The following is a 16,258-nucleotide window of genomic DNA, read 5'->3' on the forward strand; positions in this document are numbered from 1 at the left end:
GGACAGAAAGAAAGAAGAGTTTGTTCAGGGGTCATGCAGTCTAAGTGTTGAGATGCTGTGTGTTTCATGTTAGTGGATTTTAGGAGGAGTGAAGAGTAACTTACAAGAGTAACTTACAAACTCAGCAACTGATTAAACTCATTTTGAGATGCAGCACATGAACATTTGACTTTGTTTCAATGCTTGGTTCAGCTTTCTCCCAAATCCCTTATTAACCAAACTGTGTTACCGATAGTATTGATACTGGAGAGAATGACCAAGACCAAGGCCTAAATTCACTTGAGGAGTAAATACATTTTTCAGTCAGTAAGTAGCGGGTACCTAAATAGGTAACAGTTTAGTCAATAAGACAACAATAGCTGACATTTCAGCAAATTGATACAACTGTACAGCCCTGTTTCCAAACGGTAAAATGTAAATAAAAACAATGCGATGATTTACAAATAATGTAAACTAGTACAGGTAACATGTAACATGTAAATTTAATTGAAAGTAAAACAAAGACAACATACCAAATGTTGAAACTTAGAAATCGTATTGTTTTATGAAAAAGATATGCTCATTTTGAATTTGATGTGGAGCAACAGGTTTCACGAGCAACTAAAGACTAGAAAACTTGTGTAATGCTAAAAAAAACAACAACAACAACACCTGGTGGAACATCTCACAACTAATTAGGTTAACTGTCAAAAGAACAGTAACATGATTGGGTATAGAATGAGCATCCCAGAGAGGCAGAGTTTCTTAGCAATGAGTGAACCCCTCCCCATCCTCATTGCTAAGAAACTCACTCTGTGAAAGACTGCTTGGGAAAATAGTTAAACAAATAGTTAAACAATTTCAGAATGTAAAATTACAACGAATTTTCAAATTTCATCATTTATGGTACATAATATTGTTTAAAAATGTTGATAATCTGCAGTGAAAATCATTGCATGGGCTCAGGAACACTTCCAAAAACCATTGTCTATGAACACTCGTCATTGCATCCACAAATGCAGGTTAAAACTTTACGAGACCCCAAACTGTTTAGCAGCTGAAATCCTATTTCAGGCAAGTATTGGAAAACATTTCACTCTCAAAACTCCATCACCTTAGTTCCCAAACATTTACAGAATGTTTTCAGAAAAGGAAATGATGCAACACAATGGTAAACATGCCGATGCCTCAACTTTTTTGAAAGGTGTTGCTGGCATCAAATTCAAATTCAACATCAGCACCAGAGTTACATTTGTGGGCAGTGATTTTTTTTGGGGGGGGGATTTTGGATTATTTGGGCATTTATTGAAATTAAACTGTATGAGAAGTTTGAAGGGAAAAAAACAATTTGGTGGAGTTGTTAACAACTCATTGACATTTAAAATGTCACCCCAAATAAACACTGCATTTTGTAAGACGTTAGGAGCAAAAACCACTAGAAACCACTGGTTTTATCCTTGACTGTTAAAAGCTTGTTATACTACTCATTGTGTCAAACCTTCATCTTAAAAGTAAAGTGGAGTCGAGTCAATAGTACAATATTTCGCTCTGATATGTGGCAGAACTCCTAACTAGCTATCCTTAGCAGCATTGTCAACCCTTAAAAATTGTACTTAAGTAAGACGCTTTTATCAAAAGACAATGGACAGTCATGGGTTCTTTGAGATGTTACAGTGCATCCAGAAAGTATTCACAGCGCTTCACTTTTTCCACATTTTGTTATAGTACGGCCTTATTCCAAAATGGATTAAATTCATTTTTTCCCTCAAAATTCTACACACAATACCTCATAATGACAACGTGAAATACATTTTTTTTGAAATTTTTGCAAATCTATTAAAAAAATCTAAAACGAAAAAAATCACATGTACATAAGTATTCACAGCCTTTGCCATTACACTCAAAATTGAGCTCAGGTGCATCCTGTTTCCACTGATCATCCTTGAGATGTTTCTACAACTTGATTGGAGTCCACCTGGTAAATTCAGTTGATTGGACATGATTTGGAAAGACACACACCGTCTACATAAGGTCCCACAGTTGACAGTACATGTCAGAGCACAAACCAAGACATGAAGTCCAAAGAATTGTCTGTAGACCTCCGAGACAGGATTGTATCGAGGCACAGATCTGGGATTTACAGAAACATGTCTGCAGCATTGAAGGTCCCAATGAGCACAGTGACCTCCATCATCTGTAAATGGAAGAAGTTTGAACCACCAGGACTCTTCCTAGAGTCGGCCGCCCGGCCAAACTGAGCGATCGGGGGAGAAGGGCCTTAGTCAGGGAGGTGACCAAGAACCTGATGGTCACTCTGACAGAGATCCAACGTTACTCTGTGAAGAGAGGAGAACCTTCCAGAAGGACAACCATCTCTGCAGCACTCCACCAAGCAGCCTGTATGGTAGAGTGGCCAGACGGAAGCCACTCCTCAGTAAAAGGCTCATCACAGCCCACCTGGAGTTTACCAAAAGACACCTGAAGGACTGTCAGACCATGAGAAACTAAATTCTCTGGTCTGACGAAACAAAGATTGAACTCTTTGGCCTGAATGCCAAGCATCATGTTTGGAGGAAACCAGGCACTGCTCATCACCTGGCCAATACCATCTCTACGGTGAAGCATGGTGGTGGCAGCATCATGTGTTTTTCAGTGGCAGGAACTGGGAGACTAGTCAGGATGGAGGGAAAGATGAATGCAGCAATGTACAGAGACATCCTTGATGAAAACCTTCTCCAGAGCGCTCTGGACCTCAGACTGGGACGAAGGTTCATCTTCCAACAGGACAACGACCCGAAGCACACAGCCAAGATAACAAAGGAGTGTCTTCAGGACAACTCTGTGAATGTCTTTGAGAGGCCCAGCCAGAGCTCAGACTTGAACCTGATTGAACATCTCTGGAGAGATCTGAAGATGTCTGTGCACCGACGCTCCCCATCCAACCTGATGGAGCTTCAGAGGTCCTGCAAAGAAGAACGGGAGAAACTGCCCAAGAATAGGTGTGCCAAGCTTATAGCATCATACTCAAAAAGACTTGAGGCTGTAATTTCTGCCAAAGGTGCTTCAACAAAGTATTGAGCAAAGGCTGTGAATACTTATGTGCGTGTTATATTTTCCTTCTTTATTTTTAATAGATTTGCAAAAATTTTAAATAAACTAATTTTACTTTGTCATTATGCATTTGCATGTAGAATTTTGAGGAAAAAAATAATTTAATCCATTTTGGAATAAAGCTGTAACGTAACAAAATGTGTAAAAAGTGAAGCGCTGTGAATACTTTCTGGATGCACTGTATGTGCTGCAAGTGATAAGATCTTCACTAATGACCACAGGCACTTTTCTGTATGTTCATATTCATGTCTTAAGTCTGACTGTTCCTAACTAGCGAACCTGCTGTTAACCCCTTTTTAATACCACGTGCTTTTTCAGTATTAAATGCAGTGGTGAACAGTAAATAATTAAGGTGTTCATAACATACGCAGTAGGTCCTGCATATCTTATAAAACTTGAATTGGCTTTAGGCATTAGGCTTGTCTCTTGCACCAAGATCAATAAGAGGCTATATAGCTTTAACTGGAGAACCAATACATTGAGTAAACATGTAATTTGTATTGCAAGTAAATTTGTATGATGAATTTAAAGTTTTCATGACAATGCCGTTGAACTGTGAAACTTGGCTTCCTCAAAAAATGATATGCATACTGTGTCTGCAGCACACTGACTTGAAACAAAGAGTTTGCCGCCTGCATTTTACAGGATGCAGTATACTACTATAGCATTTAAATACGCAAACCCAATATTTTTTATTGTGAAAAGTTTTGTACGTAGGTGCAATAAATGATCAGTCCCTTAGATAAATACCTACAGCTTGGGATTGTGATTGGCAGTTCAGTGTAGGGTTTTACCATGGGCAGCAGACTGATGCATTCACTGTGATAGCAGTGTTTACAGCGAATAGAAGGTTTCCAGTAAACATGGCTTTGCCAGATGAGTTACTTAGAATAAGACTTCTTTTGATGACTTTCTTGCCCATGTTGTCCTCACTCTTAAAGTAAAACTTTTGTTTGAATGAATGGGGTAACACAAGGATGATTGAGCCTGTGGCCCACTGATGAAAGTCGCTGCATTTGCAAAATTTCCCAAAACTGCAAAATACTGACCAGTTTTTCCCAAAGGCCAACATGTAGCCTAAAATGTTTTGTTTTGAACCAACTACTAGTCCAAAACCAAATGAGGTTCAGTTTATTGGAGGACTAAAGGAAACGCAAAATATTAGAAGTTTTGCAAGTTGTATTTAGAGAGTCTTAGCGCTTTTTAATTAAAGAATAACTCCGCAGGATTGATTGATTATCAAAATATTTGGAAAAAAAAAAGTCTTTTAATTAATCGACTAATTATTGCAGCTCTTCTGACAAAGAGATCCAACTGCCAACTGACTGCTGTCACACAGGCAACACTGTTTGGATCTATGGAAGTGAAATCCAAAAAGCATAACAACAATTACTATGTATCGCCACAGGTGCACCCAAAGATAATGAAACAGAGACCTTTGAGATTGTTACTTTAACAATGTCTACGGAAATCTGAAACAAGTCTCCACATGATGCCTTAGCAGCCACCGTATAGCTCCACCACTGTCATTGCACAACTATTAGTTCCTCTTAAATATATTTGGGCGATCTCTTTTCCGAATACCAACCCAATACCATTAGAGTGCATGCAGACAAGTCCATATAGTGTGAAAGACACTGTTTCTTTTTGTATTATTATTATAACCAAACATAATTTATTGACACAAAAGCAATCAAAAATGGTCCCTTCAATGGTCAATAGTTCTTCTTTTATTCATCCTTTTTTTCTGTTTGTGCCAAACAACCAATTGAACCTTTATTAGAACCGATTAGTTCAGATGCTGAAGTTGCACTTGCTTAGTGGTCTCATTAATTTTACCCACAGTGTAATTATAAGTTACAGATTTCAGAAAAGACAGAAAGTACAATAGCATGTTGTCTTAAAGTGGAAAAACTCCACTCAGAAAATATTTTAAATGGCATAGTTTGGTCTGTAATCACAAAAGCTCTTGACTTGGGTTTTTGTTTGTTTTTATGGTGTAAAATTGAGTGTAATTGCTTTCGCTCTCGTAACTCAACTGTCAATTAATATTGACACATTGTAGTCTGACGCTACGGGAATCTCGTCTGACTGGTGAGCGTATTGCGTCACTTCCTGTCTACAAACATTGTGTTACTTCTCTCTGCTATTTCAGCTTCTTTTCCTGAATTAAACATATCTTAAATCTCTCTACACTTCTTCTAATCTCAAGTTAAAACTCACGCTTACTCTAATTGAGCAATTCTCCTGTTAAATCTTTGACCAATGTTCACTTAACTTGGCGTTTTGGTACTGCTAGCTTAGCAGTTAGCAATGGCTTCCCTCTCTCCCTCCACCTCTTCTTGTTTTTCCTGCTCGGTGTGTGACATGTTTAGTTACGACTCTGCCTCCCTTAATGATAATGGTACCTGTAATAAATGTAGTGTAGTTCGGGCTCTGGAGGCCAGGGTCACCGAATTAGAATCGCGGCTGTGCACCATGCTAAACAACCAGCTAGCAGTAGGAGCTTCTCATGGAGGGGGTGTACAGCTGCCCGGGGGGACAGGCTTAGTTAGCTGGTCCCCCGCAGCACCCGAACAGCTGGGTGGCAGTACGAAGGAGGCATAGTCCCAAGCAGAAGCCCACGGTTCACCACCGACCCCTTCACGTCTCCAACCGATTTTCCCCTCTCGGCGAAACACCTGCTGAGAAACCAACCCTGGTTATTGGAGACTCTATTTTGCTGAACGTGAAGTTAGTGAAACCAGGGGACAGAGACAGATGTCTTCCGGGGCCAGAGTCAGATGTCTTCCGGGGCCAGAGTCAGATGTCTTCCGGGGCCAGAGTCAGATGTCTTCCCGGAGCCAGAGTCAGATGTCTTCCGGGGCCAGAGTCAGATGTCTTCCGAGGCCAGAGTCAGATGTCTTCCCGGGGCCAGAGTCAGATGTCTTCCGGGGCCAGAGTCAGATGTCTTCCGGGGCCAGAGTCAGATGTCTTCCGGGGCCAGAGTCAGATGTCTTCCGGGGCCAGAGTCAGATGTCTTCCCGGGACCAGAGTCAGATGTCTTCCGGGGCCAGAGTCAGATGTCTTCCGAGGCCAGAGTCAGATGTCTTCCGGGGCCAGAGTCAGATGTCTTCCCGGGACCAGAGTCAGATGTCTTCCGGGGCCAGAGTCAGATGTCTTCCGGGGCCAGAGTCAGATGTCTTCCGGGGCCATAGTCAGATGTCTTCCGGGGCCAGAGTCAGATGTCTTCCGGGGCCAGAGTCAGATGTCTTCCGGGGCCAGAGTCAGATGTCTTCCGGGGCCAGAGTCAGATGTCTTCCAGGGGACAGAGTCAGATGTCTTCCAGGGGACAGAGTCAGATGTCTTCCGGGGACAGAGTCAGATGTCTTCCAGGGCCAGAGCGGGCGACATTGAATCAAACCTGAAACTGCTGACTAAGGCTAATCATAAATCCAGTCAGATTGTTATTAACGTCGGCAGTAACGACACCCGGTTACACCAATCGGAGGTCACTGAAGTTCACGTGGAATCGGTGTGCAACTTTTCAAAAACAACGTGGGACTCTAGTTTTCTCTGGACTCCTTCCTAACCGGACCAGTGATGATATGTTCAGCCGTACGTCTTCACTTCACCGCTGGTTGTCGAGGTGATGTCCCGCTAACAATGTGGGCTTCATTGACAATTGGAATACTTTCTGGGGGAAACCTGGTCTGATCCGGAGAGACGGCATCCATCCTACTTTGGATGGTGCAGCTCTTCTTTCTAGAAACATGGCCATGTCTCTTAACAGCCCTAAAACCTGACATCCAGGGTTGAGGCCAGGACGCAGAGCTGCAGTCTTACAGCTCCTCTGCAGCTTCTTTAGAGCTGTCACTCACCCAAAACCTTCAACATCCTATAGAGGTTGTGTCTGTACCCAGACCACCTATATTTAAAAAACTCAAGAAAAGATGGATCAATAAAAATGTAATAAAAATGTATCCTACCAAATTAATGGATCCAAAAATTCTGACAATTAAAAGCGGACTATTAAATATCACATCTCTCTCGTCTGAATGTAAATGACTTGATAACTGATCATCAGATTGATTTACTCTGTCTCACAGAGACCTGGCTGCAACAGGAAGAATATGTTAGGATTAATGAAGCAACTCCTCCCAGTCAAATTAATTATCATATTCCTAGAGATTCAGGAGGAGGAGGAGGTAGAGGAGGAGGAGGAGGAGGAGAGAGAGGAGGAGGAGGAGGAGGAGGAGGAGTGGCAGCAATCTTCCACTCATGTTTATCAATTAATCCAAAGCCTAAACTTAGTTATAAATCATTTGAGAGTCTGACTCTTAGTCTCTCACACCCAAATTGGAAAGCACAGAAACCGATTCTATTTGTTGTTTATTGTCCACCTGGTCCTTATTCAGAGTTTCTAACTGAATTCTGACTTTTGATCAGATTTAGTGCTGAGTTCAGATAAAGTGATGATAGTGGGAGACTTTAACATTCATGTTGACGTGGACAACGACAGCCTCAGTTCTACTTTCAGCTCATTATTAGATTCTATAGGCTTTTCTCAATGTAAATAAACCCCGTCACCGTGGTAACCACACCCTCCATCTGGTTCTGTTGTATGGGATGGAAACTGAAAATGTAATTGTATTTCCTCAAAACCCTGTTTTGTCAGACCACTTCTTATTAACATCTGAAGTTACAATAATGGACGACACAGCATGTGGGAATAAATCCCACTACAGTAGATGTCTGTCAGATGATGCCGTGGCCAAGTTTAAGGAAGCAGTTACATGTTTATCCTCTTCGATGCCGTGTGTTAAAGCAGTGGAAGACATCTACGTTGATCTTAGTCCCACACAAGTGGATCATCTGGTAGAAAACACTGCAGTATATCTGCTACAACTCTAGATGATGTCGCCCCTCTGAAGAAGAGAGTCATGAACCAGAGGAAGTTGTCTCCATGGTACAACTCAGAACTACGCTCTGCTAGGCAGCGACTAGAAAGATGGAAAGGAAATGGAGTTCCACTAATTTAGAAGAATTTCACCTGCCTGGAAGGAGAGTCTAATATTATATAAGAAAGCTCTTCGTAAGGCCAGAACTTTATATTATTCATCATTAATAGAGGACAACAAGAACAACCCCAGGTTTCTTTTCATCACTGTAGCAGGCTGACAAAGAGTCCCAGTTCTGTTGAGTCCTCTATTCCTTCAGCTCTCAGCAGTAATGACTTCATTAACTTCTTTACTAATAAAATTCTTACTATCAGGGAGAGAATCGGAGGAAGAGAATTTCTCTCCTGTTGAGCTCTCTGAGTTAACTAGAATTATTTCTTCATCTGGATCCTCTAGCTGTCTGTTAGATCTCATCCCAACTAAACTTTTTAAGGAAGTCTTCCCTTTAATTAATACTTCCATATTAGATCAGATCAACCTATCTATTGTAACCAGCTATGTACCGCAGGCTTTTAAAGTGGCTGTAATTAAACCTTCACTTAAAAAGACGACTCTTGATCAGCTGTTTTAGGAAACTACAGACCAATTTCCAACCTGATGTTTATTTCTAAAATCCTTGGAAAAGTTGTTGCAAATCAACTTTTAGATAATTTATAAAGGAATGATCTGTTTGAAGATGTTCAGTCTTTAGAGTTCATCATAGCACAGAAACAGCTCTGGTGAAAGTTACTAACGACCTTTTATTAGCCTCAGATAATGGACTCGTCTCTGTACTTGTTCTTCTGGACCTCAGTGCTGCTTTTGATACGATTGATCATACGATCTTATTACAGAGATTAGAAGACGTTACGAGGATTAAAGGAACTGGATTAGAGTACTGACAGGATTTAGCAAGAGATCATATTTATCCAGTTTTAGCTTCACTTCACTGGCTTTCTGTGAAATCAAGAATAGAATTTAAAATTCTCTTGATGACTTACAAAGCCCTCCATGACCAGGCTCCATCATATCTTAGAGATCTTATAGAACCATATAATCCGAGCAGAGCACTTCTCTCTCAGTACGCTGGTCTACTTGTGGTTCCTAGAGCTTCCAGAAGTAGAATGGGAGGCAGAGCCTTCAGTCCTGGCAGAAACCCTGTCGAGCTTTAAGATTAGACTCAAAACGTTCCTTCTTGATAAAGCCTATAGTTAGGGCTGGCTCGGGTAGACCTGAACCAACCCTTCCATGCTGAGCTTCTTTTCTTTCCTCCTCCTCTTTAACTGACTCATACCTCACCATCTTTTTCTCTCCCATAGTTTCTTCTTATTATCTGTTGTCTCCATTCAGTTCCTTCACTCGTGTAGTTTCTGTTCTTTCTTTTCCAGATGTCCCGTCATGGAGCTACATGTCTCTGATCTGTGATTGTCGTTTCCACCAACAGTTCTTCTCTTGTATCGCTATGCTGTCCTTTTCTCTCTCTGCTCTCCTCTCACCCCAACCGGTCGAGGCAGACCCAGGCCCACCTCTGAGTCTGGTTCTGTCGGAGGTTTCTTCCTGTTAAAAGGAGTTTTTCCTTCCCTCTGTTGGAGGTTTTTCTCCCTTAAAGAGGAGGTTTTTTTTTCCCTCCCAGCTTATGTGGGAATTGTTGAATTGTTGGGTTTATCTGTATAATATTGTAAAGTCTTGCTGTAAGGACTTCAATGTGTTAAGTGCCATGAAATAACCTGTGTTGTGATTTGGCGCTATATAAATAAAATTGAATTGAATTGAATTGAATATTTAAATTAGTAATGAATTGCTGAATGAAGACAGAGGAGTGAGAGTAAAAAAAGACAGATCACACACGTTTCTTTATGTGTTCTTGGGTGATTTTTTTTTTTAAATTAATACAGGCTGCATCAAGCTGTCAGAGAATTGTGTACACTGAGCTATCACAGCACTGCTCACCTGATGCAATAGGCTAGTAGAAAGGTGTGAAGTGGTCAGTCACACACAGACACTGTGACATGAGCAACATAACTGTATGGGTAAAGATAGAAAAAATAACAATAAGCAAAGAATAATGTAAGTAATCACACCCTGTCTGTTCCCTTTCTCCCCGGTCACAGGACTATGGACCTGAGCCTGCGAGATGCTCTGGGTGGGCGTGGAAGTGGGGTCCCTGGTGGGGCCCCTGCTGAGGCACTGCTGAAGAGAGATTTTGTGGCCACACTGGAAAAAGAGAGCTTTGATGACAAGGTGGGAGAGACCGTCTCCAAGAGCGACTACCGACCCTTACTGGATGGAACGGACACCAAGAGCGGTAAGTCACCAAAAGTGTTTTATGCAAAAATGGGAAGACAGGTTCTTCTTAATGTGATGTTGATCCCTGAAGGAGGTCAGACCTGAGTTGGCTGGCAGGCATCCCGAAAAATCAGCTGTTAAGATATTTTGGCTTTACTCGACTTTATTTGAGGTTGTCTTACTGACACAGTCCTCTAGGATCTCTGATAAACTGTCTGAAACAAACAATTAAAGCTGCATTTAACGTGTGTGTGTTTGCTGTAAAATTAAAGGAGTATGATCAATGGTTTTTCAAATGTAACCCAATTAAACACTATTTGCTTATAAGAGGGCTTTACCCACCAAAAATCATGTCAATATTTACAACTCCTTTTAATCATGAATTCAACTCAAGAAACAGTTTTTACCCTGAGACTGAGTTCTGTTCTGGAGATATACAGTTCACCGTTCTATGCTAACCACTGCTTGTTTATTAGCAGTATGCAAATCGTGTAGCCCTGGTATTCCAGTTATCCAATAATCCATCCAACAGCTGGAGTCCAACACTCTGAAGTCAACACAATCTTTTTTATAGGGCATTCACTACAACTGGCTGTCACACTTTAAGGTTTGAAAATTATTTGTATTTCCTGTTGAGTTTTACAGCTTATGAATTCAGTGCTGTGTGGCAGCTGAATGATGAAGCCCTGTTGTCAGACCTTCACTAAATTGAGTCTCTTGTTTTTAAGATGATGGAGATGTATTTACCTGAGATCCCTCTCAGGAGCTGTAGATAAATATTTGTTTGTTTGGAGGCAGATGGATGTCAGTGAACTGAAATTGCACAGACAAAGTAGTGTTACGATGTGGTGAGATTGATTATATCAGTAGCTAAGGTAGCTGGGAGAGGGATTGCCCACACAGCTTATTTAATTACACCCACCTCCTCAGTCTCCTTAGCACAAAATGTCCGCTGTCTTTCCCCCAGCACTTAAACACAAATCTGTTTGGAATATTTCCTCAATCATTCTTTGTAATATTCCATAAAGGAACCCAACAATGGAGGGATGGGAGACATAAGAAAAAGGTAGAGCTGGCATGAAAGTGAATTGCAGGGTTTGAGGAAGAGGAGAAGGAAGGATGGAGAGTAAGGGTACAGGCTTCAGAGTTAAATAGAGCAGACATAAAAGCCCTGTAGACACACAGAGGCATATAGCCTATAGAGGGGATTTGTTCAAACTTTAAGTGGAGGGGGTCATTTGTGCCCAACAATGGAACAGTAGTATTTCTGTTCCATTCAGTTCACTTGTAATTTCTGTAAGCCCTGCATGGGCCTGTATCAATGTGCAATAGTATGGTCATGCAATGTTATCTATGATGTATTTTATGAGTCGTAGTTTATAGTTTCTTCAATTTCTAGCAGCTTTATAAAAAGCAGAGCACTTGCCAACTGTAGCCCAGGTTGTGCCTCTTGAATAGTGACTACATTGGCTTTAGCAAGAACCATATTTAGTTCTCTGCAGTGTCAGTAAACCTAACACAAGGACCCACTGATAACTGTTCAGAGCTTATCTTAGAAATTCAGGGCTGACTAACTGACTGCACCACAAGCCTGTCAATCAAACAACCCCAAAACACACAGCTTTTTTAGGCTTATTTTCAGATGGACCACCAGAAAACAAATGAGAAATAGCAACTTTAGCTTGCAAAACCGAAATAACTTGGGTAATAAATTTATTGACTTCAAATTTCATGAGAAAAGTTCAATGGGGGTCTATGGAGCCGGAGGCTTTTTGGCGCTAACCTGTAGTGGCACTGGGTGGTATCGCAGTTTAAGGCACTTCGCATCTGCCTAATTTTTCAGACCCAGAATCTACCAACACTTTTATATACAGTCTATGCTTCATAACAGTGACTCTAGTTCTCCATTTAGAAGATTTAAGTGATCAAATGAAAATGATTGTATAATATGCTCAATAATATTGACTTCTTTTCACTGTTCATCAGCTTTCAATCATTTCCACTCAACAGCTACTGATCTAAGAGATGGGTTGCAATACGTTTATGCAGAAAAGGTCTGTTTTTAAAAGCAAAAGAAATTTGTCTTTTTAAACAGAGTTCTGGTTCATCTCTACACTTGCATCTTTTTCAGTTGATGAATTAAACAAATATTAATTATCCACTGCTGTCACAGGAAAAAAAAAAAACAACATTCACCAACATACAGCTTGTTCAGCTTTGTAGCTTAAAATCAACCCTGCAATGCTCTTTCTAATTTTGATATATGAAAATGATTACTTGTTCATCCTTGCCCGATTTCTGACTGATTAGTTTTACAGTATGTTAACAATAATTGCAATGCAATGATAATTTATTGATGTTGTTACAGATACATACTGTATTGTGCTAATAATTAACTTTTGTTTTTGTTTTGCTGTTTAAGGTGCAGCACACTGAAACATGTTCAAGTCTCTGGCTGAATTCAGAAAGGTTAAATTTAAGAGATCATGTGATTTCAGTCCAATAATGATCCTAGACTTCTCAGTTCGTATCACTGCACAGAATGCAGACACTCTCAGCTACCAAGGCCATCAGGGATCCTCCTCGCAGTGTGTGTTGTTTCAAAGATTAAGTGTAATTGCTTCGACACTTTGGCCAGCCCGGTCTAGACATAAATTAGCTGTAGGACCGTCTTTCTTGGTCTTTATCTCTCAGGCTTGCCCTCTTAATTTTTCTGCCTTTGTCTTGTCTTTTAGCCTTTATCCTGTTTCATTCTGCCTCTATCTCTTCTTCCAGAACTCTTGCTTCCTCTTTCTGTCAGCCTCTGTTCTACTCCTCCTCTCGGTCTCCCTCCCTGTCTGTCGTTGTTACACTGTGTCAGCCTAAAGACAGTGCTGCATTAGCATCATTACCATCACAGACACACACACACACACAATTAGCACTCAGCCTGTGGCACAGTCTGGTTCATTGAGTTGAATTTGAACCTGTCTTGCTGTCAGTGCTTGACACGCAACAGTCCAGAGCTTTAGAGAGCCAGACTCTGGCAACAACTATAATTGTGGCACTAGTGGATAGACATGTTGGTGAAATGTATTGTGTACATAAAAGCATGGGCATGTCCCATGCAGGCACTCTAAGCTCACAATGTAAGCTGTGACTTCACCAATGTCAGGAACACCACATTCACTCTGACATTCAGATTCAATCACTCAATACAAGTATTGAAGTTAAATACCACAATAGAAATGATGTGATTCAAATTCTGTTTTTTTAATGCAAATATTAAAATCATGCCATTCAAATGATTCAAATTCATTTTTTTCGGACAGATATTTCTGCTCATACATATTATCATTGTATTTTTTTCGACCTCAGCTGCTTTCTGTGCAGGTAGGCCAGTTAAATACTGAGTTAATTGGCAAGCTAACTTTACCGTTTTCAAAATGCCAGGACAGGACGGCGTTCCTCTAAAAACCCAAATACACCTGCAAAGCGACGTGGACTGAACAATTTCACATTTTTCTGCTCATGACTGGGATAGTGTGCTTTCACAAAGTCTGTAGGGTTGATTTTATTGTACAACAACCACAGACACATACAGGAAACCCATAACCAAATGCCTACACACACTGATTAATATTATGTTAATGGAAAATTAATTACATAAATGTTGCTGTCTGCTGCACTTACTGACCCACTTCACTAATTTAATGACTTTTCTCCAATTGTGCTCCCACTACATTATTTGAGCCATCAATATTTCTCTCATTTGTGCCCACAGTCATTGGTTCAGCAAAAGTTTAACAATACTTAAAAAAGGTGTCCATCAGCCACTATATTGACTGTTGAGATCAAATTGCATATTGTATGTGAATACGGTGTATTTTATACAACTAAATGAACAAAGCAATCAATGGAGCTTTGGGGTAATTCAACTTTGTCACATTAATATGACATTTGAAGACCAGTTTATTTAACATCTTAACGTCACCTTTAAATGACAAAAATGTGGTCAAAAAAATTAAACTTCCACAACTAATCAAACATTTAGTCCTTGAAGTTTATGTTATCTATTATGTTAGTCATTGATATACAACACACCAATGAGATGGTGCAAAGTGTCTGGATGGAGAACATGTATAGAAACATAGATCCAGAGATAGATAAGATCGTGTTGATTGGTATGATAGTTATGATGCTAAACACAGATGGCACATCAGTCTAAATTACGTGCGTTTTTTTTTTTTTTTTTTAATCCTTTATGATAAACCCTCAGCCTGTCGTATCATCTCACGTAGTCCCTGACATGCCCATGCACAGCTGGTATGATAACCAACAGCAGGCCCACATCCTCAGGCTGTGTGTGTGTGTGTGTGTGTGTGTGTGTGTGTGTGTGTGTGTGTGTGTGTGTGTGTGTGTGTGTGTGTGTGTGTGTGTGTGTGTGTGTGTGTGTGTGTGTGTGTGTGTATATATACTTATATCCTTCATGTTGTGGGGACATAAATCTGTTTACACACTCACATTGTCGGGACTTGACTTTGTTATGGAGACGAAAAGCCCCCATAATGGAAATCATAAAGTTTTAGGGTGAAGACTTGATTGAGGGTTAGAATGAGGGTCACTCAAGGAAATTAATATAAGTCAATCTAATGTCCTCTAAAGTGATGGAAGCATGACTGTGTTTGCATGTGAGAGACTATTTTAAACACCAGTGACTATATAAGGCTACGGTCGTTTTGTGCCATGAGAGCAGATGTTTTACCACAGATTGTAATACACCTGCGAGTCCGCAAGAGGGTTAGTGTCCCAGCTCTGCCACACAAAGGTATCAAGAACTACGTGCTTTAGAACAACAAAAACACAAAATACACACAACAACGTTGTTTTCTCCCTGACTTAAATCCTGGCCTTCTGTGACTCTTGCCTTCTCCCACCCTTCCAGTCATTTTATTACAACTTCACAGCATTTGTACTTGGTTTTATGAAGCTCCATCACATCACCTGTCTTGGTTGATGTGCATCTTCTTCTCATGCCAGATGCACTGTTTTTTGTGGACGGCCAGGATTACATGATCATTACATGATTTTCTATAATACCGGAAGGCTTTGTCGTAAACTGTTTTTCAAAAATTTTACAGACTGAAAGATTTGATGATTAAACATCCTAAATAATTTGTTGTTTCTGCCCTACTTTGCTTTGAGAAAAGGAATACCCCCACCCCCACCTCCCCTCCAACACACACACACACACACACACACACACACACACACACACACACACACACACACACACACACACACACACACACACACACACACACACACACACACACACACACACACACACACACACACACACACACACGCTACTGTACTATAACAGATTCCCGAGGCTCACCAGGCATGCAATCCAGAGTTTTTCTGAAACGTGAAGTTGTCTTTATCGCGTTCAGCTGTTTGTATGTAGGAACAGCTGAATATATCTCTGGATCCACATGTGCATCGCCAAAAATATCTGTGCATTTCCACAAGACACTGCTGCAGTTACCTCATTCATTATTTATAGTAAATATTTACAGAACTATGACTACTTTTACACTTCGAACATGTAAATTCTAAACTTGTAACTCTTCTAATTAAAAAATGTCTTTGTGCTGTTTATAACAATTACACTGCGATTTATATATTTTTAACAAATAGCATGCCTTGCAGAAAATGTCTGTGCACTTGATCTTGTAGAAATATCTGACTGTAGAAATGCTCAGAGAAAACTCTTAAAATCCACTGTTATTTGGAAGCATGATCCAGATTCTTTTATTGAATGCAACACTGGGACTTTGGAGGGAGGGTTGGACATGTTTGGAGTCAGTCATATGAGTGGTAGACTTAAATTTAGTTGCTTTTTTCCAAAACGTAGAGACTTACAAGTGAGGAGAATTAGTTTAGGGCATCATTCTGCTTGAAGAACCAGGGACAGCAGA

The 16,258-nt window shown here is 40.5% G+C and overlaps 1 protein-coding gene across 5 annotated transcripts in view; it reads left to right on the forward strand.

Moving 5' to 3' along the window:
- map4l (microtubule associated protein 4 like) overlaps positions 1-16,258 on the forward strand; it is a 114,807-nt gene that overhangs the window by 20,985 nt on the left and 77,564 nt on the right. For all 5 annotated transcript variants that reach the window (XM_069709783.1, XM_069709785.1, XM_069709786.1 and 2 more), the window contains one exon: positions 10,121-10,314. In XM_069709783.1, coding sequence (XP_069565884.1) covers positions 10,121-10,314 — 194 coding nt within the window. The remainder of the gene's footprint in view (positions 1-10,120; positions 10,315-16,258) is intronic.

This window comes from Brachyistius frenatus, unplaced genomic scaffold (assembly GCF_029030835.1).
Source record: "Brachyistius frenatus isolate BFR_SWC_R1_liver_20210118 unplaced genomic scaffold, ASM2903083v1 Contig_85, whole genome shotgun sequence".
In the NCBI taxonomy this organism is placed as follows: domain Eukaryota; kingdom Metazoa; phylum Chordata; class Actinopteri; family Embiotocidae; genus Brachyistius; species Brachyistius frenatus.